Source organism: Parasteatoda tepidariorum, chromosome 8 (assembly GCF_982258835.1).
Source record: "Parasteatoda tepidariorum strain Cologne lab strain chromosome 8, Ptep-v5.0, whole genome shotgun sequence".
Classification (NCBI taxonomy): Eukaryota; Metazoa; Arthropoda; class Arachnida; order Araneae; family Theridiidae; genus Parasteatoda; species Parasteatoda tepidariorum.
Genome location: NC_141762.1, coordinates 48,481,472 through 48,496,562, shown reverse-complemented (window position 1 = coordinate 48,496,562; position 15,091 = coordinate 48,481,472). Strand labels below are relative to the sequence as shown.

The window sequence follows — 15,091 nt, the reverse complement described above, 5'->3', positions numbered from 1 at the left end:
TATAATTTTCCTATTAGCATGGATACTCAAGTTAGACATATGATACCAAATAGGAGCGTACTGTCCTCGTTCCGTTTCAATTATTAGGTTCACATCCCCTTACACCTACTTATCATTTGATAGTGAACATGGTTAATACCTTCTTGCAAAATAAACCTCCCATGACTCACAGAAAAAAAAGTAATGCATACCTGTAAGTCATGAGGACCTATGGAGATGATTATTCACAACTGATCAGCTATCAAGTGTCTGAATAAATGTTTCATTTATATGAACACCTCAAAGATTATACTTTTGCTCTCTTTTTTTACCCCAGTTGTGTTAAATACAGTCTTCAAATTGATAAGAAAATTAAAGAAATTTTCAATGGGGAAGAAGCATTGAGAGAAGTCATTTCAACTTGAGGGGTCTCATAACCTGTGTGGTCTAGATGAAAAGATCAAAAGATGCCGATGTCAGAATTATTTCAGGAGTGCAGTACCATTTTCTCTCCTTTCTTTACAAAGATAAGGCAAGGTGACAGGAGACAGATTGATTTTTCGGTGGTGAAATAGCTTAACAATATTTTTAGTTATGGATAAGGCAAAAATTTTTATTTACATGCTTTAAAAATGGTGTAAAGTTGCATTTTTTTAGCTAGCAATTTATTAAGAAAAAGTAGTGTCCGCGTCCGGTTACGGGAGTGTCCGCTTTGCGGAGAATGTACGTAATGGTTTATTCATAGAAGATTCCCGGGGAATTAAAAATATGTCCGTATTGAGAGGCGTCCGTTTTGCAGGAGTGTCCATAACAGGAGGTTTCACTATATATATATATATATATATATATATATATATATATATATATATATATATATATATATATATTTTTTTTTTTTCTTTTCTTTTGTATAATGATGTATTTGAAGCTTGATAACTAATGACGCAAATGTGAACGAAAATTTTTTTAAACAATTTTGATATCTTTATTATTGTGATTTAGAGAGGCTCGCTTTTAAAGATCCGAGCCAGAAGAGTTTTTATCCTATGTTACTTGAGCCCGAGGTACACAGAATTACTTTAGAGCCTATGTCCACTAAGAGGCTCTAATTAATACAAGATATGCTTCGGGTTAAGGCCAAATTTTACAGCCTCGCCACTTGGCTTTAGATGTCTATACAAGGAAATTAGTCATTAAAACCTTTGTTTTAATCAATAACCTGAAAAAAATGCGAAGAGAAAAATGCAAAAGGGAATGTGACACATTAACATTAATCCGAACCCGAAACCTTTTCTCAGTAAACGAGCCAGAGCCCACGTCGGGACAGTGCTTCTAGGCTTGGTCTAAAAGCGTCTCATTCCTATTATTTTCAATGTGATATATTGGTTTGAAAAACAAAATAGTACAGACCAGAAATTCCAAATTTTATAACTGACACTTAACTGTGAGATTTACATTAATTTTGTTTAGTGTTTGTTCCATCGCGAATTAATTCGTTGTTTTATAAATATACGTCAGCCCTATATCTTCTATAACTGACATTTGAAACTATTTAACATTATTAAATGCCGATAAATAAAATGTACTGAAAACTGATCAGGTTAAATTTTGATTAAGAATTAAGTATAATAGTGATTAGATTTTAATCGTACTTAATCATTTGCTCGATGTAAAATGATTATTTATACGTTGTTTAAAATAAATGAAAATTGTCCATGTTATGGTTTTGAATGAAATCATTTTTGGCTGTAGAAAAATTTTCATTCCTCGTGTGTGAAATAGAGATGAGATAGGTTCTTTCCAAACTCTGACTCGTTTACTGAAAAAAGGTATCCGGCTCTAACTCATGATACAATTTTTATAAACCTTTAAACAAACGTTTGGTTCAATAATAAAACTGTAAAATTTATAAGAAATAAAAAATTACAGTGTTCTCTTACGTCTTTTCGATGTTCTGCTTTGGGCAACTTAACTAACTGTCAAATAACTTTTATTTAGCATTAGTTTCTTCTTCTTCTTTTTGGGTGGCAAGGCCGCAAAATATGGCCTTTATCCGACACATATTTAGGCTTGGGTGGATATGGGCTCTAAGTAATTCCATATATCTCGTGCTTGGATGGGCTTGGATTCAAATTCATTGGGCTTCTAAAAGCCAGCCTGAACTAAGTTTAATGGTTCCCACTCTTATATCGTTCATGTGAAAATAAAAAGTGTTATGCACGTGAATTCGCAGTTACAATTAGCCAAGTGATTGCTTTTTACAATCGTCCAGTTAAATTTTTTTTTTGCCTCGTGATGACGGTGTTTCTAATTCCAAGTAACAGTCATAATTCAGCATTTCAGTAGCAAAGTGTCATGTTTTATGCTAACTGTTTTGACTTAAAATGTCATTTACTGAATTCGTAACAGTTCAGGAAATGTAGTAATATACTTTACATTATAATAATAAACACTTGTTTTGCACATTTCTTATTCTCTATTTATTTTTTAGCCATTTTTTTGGTTTAATATAGGGAGCTGGTGGTGATTCTGCTGTAGAGTGCCCATCACATGGAATCTATTCATAATAAACCAATCATGCTCTATAACTTTGTAATTGACTTTTTCGAATATCTCATACCGTTTTTTATATAGAAAGGCTAGTTCTTGCAGTTTTCAACCAGAACGCACCATAATATTGTAGCCCATAGCCAATTTACCCCACATATATACCCGTTTCATAACTATGCTCATTTTGTTCGAACTTAAGATGGAGATAACGAATTTTAAGGGATACCTTGTTGGACATAAGAGTTGATCTTAGACTTAATATTATATCTATTATATTAAAACTCTGGTCTCACTTTTGAGTTTAGAGAAATATTGGAAAAAGAGATTTCTTTAGGAAGGCACTCATTTGACGTCTGAATTTGAACACTGGATTCATTCGATCGATCCACCATTGCTACAATGGCTAGACTTAGATTTGTGTTTAATGATATTGATAAGGTAGTTGCCAAGAAACCAAGGAATACAAAAATGAAACGTTTAGGAATGTAGTATCCTAAAAGAAAAAAGAAAAACACAATTAATTACTCATGAGAAGCAAAAGTAAATAGTATACAAAAATAGCAAAATATTTGTTGGAAATACAATATTGTAAGTCCTTTTATTCACCCTTCTTTGGACATAGAAAAAAACGAAAAGTATAAAATGCAATTATGACACGGAGAAAAAAAATTCGGGTAAAATTATTGTACTGTATAATAATGATGTTTCTGATCTAAGAAACTATAATTTTGGGTTAAAAAAATATGCGGTATTTAAACCATTCTTTGGTAATGTTTCGTTCTCATGGAAACGGTTTACCAGAGTACTGGACTGTTCTAATGACATGACAGGAAAGTAAATTTAACCGAATAAATGTTTTTAATGCCAGCTCCAATGTATCATGATAAAACTATCGAGAAAGTGTTTGCCTATTTGATTTACGGTATGTGGTTGTTTCGAATTTCCTTTATTTTCCTTTTTACATCGTTATAAAAAATTTATAACTCTAAATAAAATTTTAAAACCATCTAAAGAAATAAAATATGTCTAAAAATTCTAGAATTGCAAGTAGACCGGTAGATTGTAAGTTGGTTTAAATCACAAATTAGATTGTGTGCAATAGTGTGTATTAGAAAAAAACGTATATTAGAAAGAAAATATGCCTCTTTCAATGGTAAATAGATTCTTTTTTTTTAATTATTTACTACAAAAACAGGAAAGAAATTCACGGTCCTAAATTTTTTTGAAGGTCTCAGATAAAACTCCGTTTATTTCTCATCAAATGTGGGCCAAAGTATTCAATAAAAAAATTAGACGAACTTGAACCGTTGAACCGAACGAGATAATATAACACTTTACAAACCTTGGTACTTGTTTTCATTTCTTCCTTTTTTACATAATTTTTTTTTCTGTTGGTAGAAAAAGTAAACAACTCTTGATAAATAAAAACAACGCTGACGTTATTACTTCAGTATTTATTTCCGGCTAATATTTCACACTCGAAGGAGAACTCAGTCTAAATAAATATCCAGCTAGACTACACATTTGGAGAATTCCTTGATTGTTTTATAGAATGTCTAACTGAATTAAATATATCAAGGATTTATATCAGTGTTCCTAACCTTCGTATATTCGTACTCTGGCAGATACCATTTGTCATCATTAAAATATTTTTTTTTTAAAAGTAATCAAAACGATACGAACCATTTTTTTTTGTAGTGCTAAGATTTTGTTTTTAGATAATGCGAACTCAAAGTAAAAAATAATAAAAATTGATATCTTTTGATTTTCTGTTCATTATGGTTAGTTTCTTACAGATAGATATATTAATATGCAGAAATTCATATCATTTGCTCACAATATAACTGTTGTTACGATAATTATTGAAGTTAAGCAGTTTATATTGTAGCAGTAAATATTGTCTTCAAAACTAAATATCACACAAACATTGCTTAATTTTTAGGTGTATTTTTTCCTACATTGTTCGTAGTGTTTTAATGATAATTGGTGATCAAGGTTCACTTTTGACCAGTGAACCGGTCAAAAGTGTTAGATGAATTTACGGACACACTGTACTAATGATCAAATTTATTGGTAGTTAATTAAAATCAATAATCATATCTCATATGATAACCAGAAACTTAAACAGTTTTTTGTGTCAAAGGATATTTTATACTCGCGTTTAAAGAAAAATTAAAATGAATCTTGTTTTCATAAAATAACAATAATTATGCTTGATAAATTTTTATTAATAAATGAAAGTGTAGATTTAATAGAATTTGTTTAATATAAATCTATAGCGGAAAAATTAATGATAAATTCTGCTAAGTGCAACGAAATGAAATTAAAAAAGCTAACATCAAATTTCAGTGAGGTTTTTTTCTCTTTTTTTTAATTAACGCGATGACAAAAAAGAAAAAAAAAACAGTTCGAAACTCGGTTGCGATTATAAACATGTAGCTTTCAAAAAACTATCCATAAACAGTTTATAATATTAACAATATTCCTTTTTATGCTTTTAGAGAAATATTATTCATGTTTCTTAGAGAAATAACAATCAATTTTACCAGAGATCAAGTGATTGCGTGAACTACTATATTGAGGTAAATTATAAATAGAAAGTATTTCTCCGCATGACAGATGCGATTTACGGAGAGATAAAAAGTTATATTTAAAACACGTAATTTAATTAGTTGCATTATAAATGCGATTTTAAAAAAATTACTCGCATAAATATAAGTTTTTACTGTCATGGAAGTAAACTGTGCAATAAATATTAGCTTGTTGGTCATTTTCTCTTTTTAATAAAATAGAGGCTTTTAAAATAAAAAAGTATACTAAATAAAGCCACGTTAAAAGAAGGGAAGCAAGTTATTAATATTTAATTATAACGTAGTATGATTTATTTAATGCAATGAGAAATTTTACAGACAATCGATTGTTGTCAATGAAAAATATAACAAAACGAGTCACAGTTCAATTACTGAAAAGCAAAACGTGAAATTACATAAAATAGAAAATAGAACCTTATATATAATCTTATTTCAGATCCGATTTTCAATTTCGAACCTTCTAAAAGAAAATTTAGATATTTATCATTTCAATAACATTAAAATTTTTGCAATACGTTATAATTAAATAGCAATATTCGTTTTATATTAAGTCAATTTCTCATACCCTTCCGTAATATTTTCACCCTTCCATATAATTTCTCATACCCTTCCGTATATGTAATGTATTTATCTTTCATTTATGTAAACAATTCAAACATTTTTATTTTTATTTTCAATGAACTGCACAATCGGTCTTGCCGATGAGCAGACCTAGTGCGTTCTCCAGAGGAGGTATCCACTTTTTCAGAACCACCACAATGGGTGAGATACCGTTGGCGATGTTAATTTGGACGTCTAGTTTCTGCCACACTAGATGGCAGCACCGAGACTCTATTTGGATGCTAAAGTGCACTAGGAATTTAGTTTTGCCGGAAATGCCAAGAGCCAATAAGGCACTCCGGGGATCTTTTACATGCCGCATAATCATACGACATGGCCGCTGAGGATTTTTTGCATCTCGAAAATCCGGTGTCTGGACCGGGGATCGAACCCGCAGACTTGGGCTCAGAAGGCCGACGACAAACTAACTGCTCTATCCAGCCACACAATTGAAACATAAATACAAAAAAAAAAAAAAAAAATTGGTGTCTCATGTGAGTCATTTAAGAGATTTTAAATTATTGCAAAAATAAAATAAAGAAGAACTTAAAGCACATTGTTTCTAAAATTATTTGAGGATCAACTTAAGAACCATTGAAAGAAATAAGACTATGATCATGCAGTCTTAAACTTAGTAGTTGTAGAAAGAATTCATTGGATTACAAAAATTTGCTAAAATTAAAATGCCTCAATTAAGGATCTTTGCGGGAAACCTAACTTAGCATTATATTAGTATTATTATTCTTTTAAACTTTTGTCAAAGCAAATTGCTCTTAAGAAAATTTTCAATTTTTAAATATAAAGTATTTTGTTTAAAAGATTAACGCAAAATTTATCTTTAAAAAAACTCATAAACTTTAGTCAATTTTTCTATTAGAACTAATATATATTTTTAAAACATGTTAAGTTTGCTGAATCTTGGATAGCAAATCTATAAAGATAGCTTAAATTTTTGAATTTTCAAGGAAAAGTTTTTTTACAATCTACTCTACTAAACTATTTTTTTTAAATGCTATTTTGGCAGTTATATTTTTGATGATTTTTTTTAAAAAAAAGTTAATGTGACAGTGATAACTAACAACCGATATATTGAAGAACGTTATATTTGTAGGCGCTATTATAAATTCTTGATACCTTTGATTGTATCTGTCACTCATCATGACTTTCGAAAATTTTTCATTACAGGGACATTTATTTAGATCTGAATTCTATTTAAAGATAAATCGTAGGAAAGATGTATGTAAAGATAAATCGTTGTTTTTATTTATCGGATGTTGTTTACAAATTTGTTTCGCAATAAAAAAAGATAAATAAATAAATATAAAAACAATATCAAGGTTTAGAGAATATGTCAGAAATCCGATTTTGCTCAAATTTTTAATGAATATTTCAGCCCAAATTGTAGAAGCAATAAATGGAGATCAAGACCTGTTATGGAAATTTGTATATCGTGGTAAATAATTTTACAAAACTTATACGTTAAGCATTGAAAGATTTGATACACAAGATATTTTGCTTTACAACATATAAAATAGCATAAATTTTAACTATGAAAAATGACCATAGTTCATAATTTTATGAAAATTAGTCTGCATTGAATACGAACATAGTTAAACACGTTGTTTTACGATTCTTTGAAGGATTCAAAAGACCATAGGGTTTAAAAGGTAGCGAAGTCTTTCAATAATTTTCATAATTTTCAGACTGAGAAAAAATATAATCAAAACTACCAGAATATGGAAAAATTTATCATGTTTTCTTAATTAATGGGAACGCCAAAAAGTACGGAAACGTTTGGTATATTTGACAAAAATATATACTTTTTTATCATGCTTTTTGGCAGTATATGCTGTAAAATTTGATATACAAATTCAGGCTTGTGTGATGATTTCCAAGTTTGGCTTATTTACTTTCAATAAATCTTAGGGGTCTATCTCGCCGTGTGGTATCGCCGTTCCGCTAACTACACTAAAGAGTGGATGTAGTGGGGTTGAATCCCGCTATTACACAATCTGTATATTCACGTAGTATTTTCTCAAGCTTGTGCTATCCGTTTTTTTCAAATTGAAAGGACTTTTTAAGACATTCAAAAAATTTGCAAAGAAACCCTCATATGTATATGAATAAACAAATAAATCCATTCCATGAAAGATGCATAAAGCAGACGCGATAGCATCATCTACATGAGTTTAGTATTTTCAAAAAATCTTAGGAACATTATTTAGGCTTATTTTCCTTATGTTATAATTAAGAAATAGATTAAGAAAATACATAATTGACCACAACCTAACTTCTATCAACCACCATTAAATAAGTAAACCACCATTTCAAATAAAGTATAAACAGATAATAATTTTTTATTTGGTAAAAGACATACACTTCAAACTATTAAAATTGCCAAATAAATGGTAAAATGAGCGATAGATCTGAAGAACATTTTTTTCCCTTCTTTTTTTGTAATCTTATAGTGATACTTTAGTTTAAAGCATGGCGCTAAACATGTGTAAACGAAATGAAAACCATTTATTCGGTTAAATTTACTTTTCAATTTTGTATATTTACAAAAAAATTGCCAAATAAATGGTAAAATGAGCGATAGATCTGAAGAACATTTTTTTCCTTCTTTTTTTTTGTAATCTTATAGTGACACTTTAGTTTAAAGCATGGCGCTAAACATGTGTAAACGAAATGAAAACCATTTATTCGGTTAAATTTACTTTTCAATTTTGTATATTTACTAAATACTTGGCATTAAGAACTATAATTTAGAAAACCAGAATTTTCGGTAAAAGGTTACCATAAAGAACAGAAAAAACTGCCTAACGAATGGTTTAAACACCATAAATTTTGGTTTAATTATCAAAATTATTATGGTTTTTTTCTTTTTATTACCAGAATTGTGTTTACTATATAAATATAGCAATTTTGATAGATGCTTTTTTCTCACTTGCAAGAGGGACTTATATTCCCTAAAGCATTTCTATAATATTTCAAAAGTATTATCTATAAATAGTGTTAAAAGTAACGTCTGTAATCGATAAGAACTATTCTAAGATAATTGACTGCAACTTAATTATAGATGAAAGCTGATTATAAATAATGATTAAACTGAAAAATAAATTACTTGCTACTGCAGCTGTTGATATTTGGTCTAAAATTACATTTGTTGAGAATAATTTGCGATAAATTATTAACTTTTCATTATTTGATAGTTATTTTTGTATTTTGCATTACGAAGAAGGGTCCCGTTAACGTTTTGTTTACTTGCCGTTTCGGGGTATTCTTTTTTCCCAGCTTTTGTGTTTAATCGATATTTTTGTCTGTCCTAGTATTGAAACGCTGATCAGAATTTCTTATAATTCCAGAATCTTATGAGCTAGGGTACTGAAATTCGGATATTGACTGCAAGCGATTTTTAAAATCGGGGGCAATTTTAGCCCCCGATTCTAAAAATCACTTACAAATTTCAATTTGTTGATTCAAGAGAGATATTTGAAAAATGAATTTTTGGTATTGGTTTAGCATCAGCCATTGTTGTAACTTCAACTGTAAGCGATTCTGTATGGGAGTTTATTGCACCTTTTTGAATGACTAAATATTCTTTACAAGCTCAATAATAATCAATGCAAATAGCGTGACTACGTCGCCGAATTAGTATTCCTAAAGTTATCTGAAATCACGTGTTTATTATGCTTATAGTTGTGATTTCCAAATGTGTTTTTATAAAATTAAATACATTAAAATTAACGGTAATTGAAGTAAAGAGAAAGTTATTCATACTGAAGTATAAAAGAGTGAAGTTAATGAAGAAAAAGTACTGATTACTTGAGCGCAACTGTAAAAAGAACTGCCAAAATATTATTGTCGCTAATGATGTATGATTAATTTTTCTAATTAGTACGACTGGTATTACGGTAATGGGTACTTTCTTTAATGGGTACCAAATATACTTTATATGTACTACTGCAGGCACTGTGGTAATAAAGGCTTTTTTAATGTGTACCAAAAGGAATAAGTACCGGAGAAATTTGGTCGATTGTGGACAGTTTTGCTCTCAAGTGCATCATGCTAAATGATTCTAATGTCCAAGTCCCATGTCCAAGAGTTCGTGGGTTCGATCCCCGCCGGCCAAAGACTCCCCATGAAGTAACTGGTGACTGATGCACGCTAAATTTGTCGAGTCACCAAGTCCTCCATGTTCCCATAACAAATCAATACTTCTGGGGGTACTGATCCAGGAGTTTCCTTGTCTTCTGGATTAGCTCAAAAATTACAAGGCTGCGGAGTTGAACATTAGTAGTCGTAAACCCGAAATTGGGTCGGCTGTTCAACGACGGTTATAAAAAAAAAATTAAATTTAAAAAAAAAAAAACGAATTGGAATAATAATTAAACGATAAGGGACAGGAACGGCAACGAGAACGAAATAGTTGGACCGAAGACTACCCAATTTCAAATATAATTATGCTAAATGGCATTAAAAGGCATTATTGAGGAAATAAAATATCGTATAGAATAAGATTAAAAAAAAGTAAACTAACCTAAGTTTTTATTAAAGCCAATTTTAAATCATTCAAGACACTTTTATTGATTACAATCATAATAATGAATACGAGACAATTATCAATACTCATAAATATTAAAAGAAAATTGCTAGTTAAATTTATATTTATTCCAAAATCGATTCTACTTGTAATGAATAATGTAAATCTTATTATTCGATAGTGTTTCAGATTTTGAAATGCGCCTTAAACTTTTAAAAACATTTTAATTCTTTCGAAAAAATTTTTTATATCAGCAAGATTTTTTTAGTTGATGTCACTTTAAGTAATATCAACTTACAAAATATAATCGAGGAATTGTACTATACTGTACGGTACCATACGGTAAAAATCCATACTGTAAATATCTGATATACCGTACTTTTTACAGTAATAATTACTTTAAAATAACTGAGTCACTCGAATTAAATGAATATTACTATAAAAAGTAGAGTAAAATATTTTACGGAAAATATGGATTTTGCAGTAAAATGGAATTTACGGATGATGCACTCAAAGTTATATCATAATTTGATCTAGCATTTTTAAGAAGTATGAGCTTTAAAAACATTTCTGAAATTGAATACTGATTACATAATAAATCTTAATAAGTGCTAATGATCATAAGCAATCAAAGAGAAAAATCATTTGCGAATTAATTCCTTTTTACATTTGATTTGGAATCGATTCCATAAGAATGTATTTCGTGATGAATCATTAAAATTTCATTTTTTAATTATTTTACATTCCAAAAATTTAGTAATGTTTAAACTTTTTCCCGACGAAGACAGAGAAAGAAATAATCTAGCTTTTCAGTTATTTTGAAGTGAATTTCATGATTTTTCTATTAATATATAAAATATTTTTTAAAGATTACGACATAAGGAGTGAGTTTGCGATTTTTTTTATCACCTAATCTATCGACTTTAAATTAACTCGCACTATCTTTAAAGATACATTTATTATTGAGAATTGATTTGATCATAATTATTGATGAAAATTAATCATCATTAGTGAAAAAATACTTACCAAAACATTCTTTGAAACATTTAGAATCATTTCTATGGGTAGCATCCTTTTTCTGCACAGCTTCCATAACAACTCAAATAAATTCCAATATTTTTCTTAATACCAATAATCCTTCGGTGAAAAAATCGAATGTTAAATATTTGATATTGATAATAAACAATTCATTTATATACATAAATTATTCAAAAAATTTCTAACAAAAAAATTTGGTTTTAGTTGTTTTTGTTTTATGTTTATCTGAGTGCATTAAGATGCGATTGAAAAAGAAAGGCTATCCGTCCAAGAATTTCTGTAGAAAAGGACTGCCCTTGAGAATTATCAAAACAAGGATCAATATGTAGCTTTATTTAATTTTTTATTTATTTTTTTATCAAAGCTGACAAGTATGAAGTAAAAATTGGATTCGGAAATAATAAAATAAGTAACGCCTGATATTATTTTTTTTTGTTGCTATTTTTTCAACATGTAGAGTGTTTTTCAAATGTTTTAAATCAGCTTTTTCCTACGTTCCGTCTGAAAAAGTTGAGTGTTTCGAAAGGATAAATGATTCTTTATAAAGTTCATAAGTTATTTTTATCAATTATTATCAGAAATTACAAAATGTTTTTTAATATAAGTGAAGAATTTATCTCGGAACTATAAATTATAAAGCAAATGATTAAAAACAATTAATGAGAATTTCTATAAGGATGAATGATTCGTTGTTAAGAGGATAAATCACTTATTTAAGAGTTTTTTTATTATTATTATCACAAATTACAAGATGTTATGATAAATGAAACATTTATTGAAGGTAAAATGATTACAAGAAAATGATTGCAACTGATCTCTTCAAAGGGATAAATTTCTTTATAAAGACGATTAATAAACTACACAAGAGGTTCATTATTTTTTTTTATCAGAAATTTAAGAGTGTTAGTGGACATTAATGAAATATTTATCGCTGATAAAAGTTAAGTGAGGGAAATGAAAAGGAAAATATCAGTACAGAAAGAAAAAAACACTACAAGAAAATATGTTTAATAGTTGAATTGATTTTAAATGAGGAAGTTCTGAATTATATAGATATTTTGCATTTTTATTAAATTTATTTTTATTAAATGATGAGTAAAAAATTTTATTTTACAACTTTTCTTCAATTTCTTTTAATCTTTTAAGTGTTTATGTCGCGCTTGATTTATGTTTTTTAAATTTTTTCAAGCGATAAAGTGAGAGTATCATTGATATCTATTATCAGCTAGCAATCTATTCAATTATAATGTAATTTTTACTTAATATTCTATTTTAAATAAGTGTGTTTTAAAAAATAAAAAAAGCGATTGAAAATTTTCAATTGAACTACTGAAATTTTTCTGTTTTGATTGAAAACTTAATTTTTGTTCCCATAAAAAATTAGTAAAATTTTAATTTCAATGCCAAAATTTCTATTCGTTTATTACCATTTTAAGCAGATTTTTATCATTAGACTCGAATATATATCGCCCATTGCTTTTATTTTTGAACAATTTAAAACATTTTGTCTTAATTTACCACTTTTACAAAAATTTCTATAAAAAAATAATGTTAAATTTAAAATCTTGCAATTAAGATTAATCTAATATGAAAAAATATATTTAATATTACAATTAAGGTTAATTCATTATTTGAAATTTTTAAAAATTATAACAATTATTATTTTTTATTGTATAAAGGTTAAATATATTTACTACTTACTTATTCAATTTTCCTTATAATTATTTGCACAATTTTCCTTATAATTACTTACACAATTTTCCTAATAATTATTTATAATTACTTATACAATACCTCAGAAATCACTCAGAAGAATAAATTTGATGAAGCATGCCAATAAATGTAATTTAATCAAGATTCTTTGAGTGTTGGAATCTTACAACATCAATCAATAAAAGGAAAGTCGTGTAAGTAAATGGCTTTTAGTCTGGCTTTTAATGTTTACAACAGGTGACCATTTAAATGTTGAAATTCTTAAATACGAATGTAATAGTTATTTTAAAATATACACGTGTATCTCTTTATATACTCGTATTTTGAAATATTTTACGTTTATGTTACTCAGCGTTTCTAACTGATATAGACCACTTTTAAAATCGTTTTCGTTTACTAAAATTGTTATTTTATTGCATTCTTTTTATTTTTTTAGTGCTTTGCATATTGCGTATAATGCTTCATATAATTTATTCAGAATCCTTATTAAAATTGAAGTAAGCAAAGTATAGACATTAATGAGTCGAAAATTAATATTTGAGGGAAGAAAAAACTCAAAATATATTAAATTCTCATGAATTACTACTGAAGAAGATTGAATTGTAAGCATCAAAGCTTGTTTAAATGCTTGGTGAAAGTCGGAGTAGGTTTTAATTATCGTCTTTCAAATCTGTTTCCCCGGAAATCAAACAATCGTTATTTTTACAACTTAATTTTCCTAAGCAGAAACTATATAGATTTCGATTGTGCTTTTTCTCCCTTTAATGATAATGTGAAACTCCTAACGTAGAAGTTTTTTTGGCTTCATTTTTGACAAGGATTCGCGAAAGATGTATAGTAAGAATGGTTATTGCGGAACATTTTGAATAAAGTCAAATTTCCTAACATTAAAAGCTTGGAAGGAATTTCATTTTTGACAAAGTTTTTAAAAATGTGTATATTAAAAGTGGTCATTGCAGAAAACTCTGTATACTCTCTAATTCCCTAACTTAGGATGTTTTGAATTTCATTAAACTTGGGAAGATCCATTTTCCTCAAAATTCTAAGAATGTGTATATTTAAGAGGTCATTACCGAACATTCTGAATGAAGTATAATTCCCTAACTTAAGACATTCTGAAAATGTGTATATTAAAAGTGGTCATTACGGAACACTCTATATACAGTTTAACTTCCTAACTTAAGATATTTTAAATTCCATTTCAACTAGAAACGAGCTTCTTTTTAGACCAGAATTCTAAAAGAATGTACATTAAAAGCGGCCCTTACGAAACAATCTGTGTACAATCTAATTCCCTATTTGAGGGCATTTTGAATTTCATTTAACTTGAGAGGACATTTTTTGACAAAAATTCTGAAAATATGTATATTAAAAGCGGTCCTTACGAAACAATCTGTATACAGTCTAATTCCCTAATTGAGGACATTTTTAATTTCATTTGACTTGAAAGGACATTTTTTGACAAAAATTCTGAAAAAATGCTTATTAAAAGAGGTCCTTATGAAACAATCTGTATAAAGTCGAATTCCCTAATTGAGGACATTTTGAATTTCATTTAACTTGAAAGGACATTTTTTGACAAAAATTCTGAAAATATGTATATTAAAAGCGGTCATTACGAAACAATCTGTATGCAGTCTAATTCTCTAATTGAGGACATTTTGAATTTCTTTTAACTTGAGAGAACATTTTTTGACAAAAATTCTGAAAATATGTATATTAAAAGCGGTCATTACGAAACATTCTGTAAAAAGTCTAATTCGCTAACGGGAAACATTTTGAATATTAACTTAAAAGTAACTTCTTTTTTGACAAAAATTCTGAAAATATGTATTTTAAAAGTGGTCATTACGGGACACGCTGTACACAGTCTAATTCCCTAACTGAAGGCATTTTGAATTTCTTTTAACTTAGAGAGATCGTCTTTTTAACAAGAAATCTGAAAATAGGTGTATTAAAAGTGGTCATTACGCTTAAGTTTAATTCCTTAACATTAGACATTTTGAATATACTTTCAACCCAAGCACTTTAATCAGTTATAAACATTAAGAGCATTTTAAAAAAATTAGGCTTTATA

General features: G+C 28.4%; 1 protein-coding gene across 6 annotated transcripts in view; it reads right to left on the bottom strand.

Annotated features, from left to right (window-relative positions):
- Positions 1-15,091, bottom strand: part of LOC107436818 (dietary and metabolic glutamate transporter) — a 39,769-nt gene that overhangs the window by 16,068 nt on the left and 8,610 nt on the right. For 4 of the 6 annotated variants that reach the window (XM_087150254.1, XM_071181425.1, XM_016048631.4 and 1 more), the window contains 2 exons: positions 11,290-11,400; positions 2,823-3,022 (listed from right to left, as the gene is read on the bottom strand). In XM_087150254.1, coding sequence (XP_087006380.1) covers positions 2,823-3,022; positions 11,290-11,356 — 267 coding nt within the window. In that variant the 5' untranslated portion in view covers positions 11,357-11,400. Of the gene's footprint in view, positions 1-2,822; positions 3,023-11,289; positions 11,401-13,002; positions 13,234-15,091 lie in introns of those variants that run through there. The other 2 variants (XM_043046823.3, XM_043046826.3) reach the window with 2 other exon arrangements.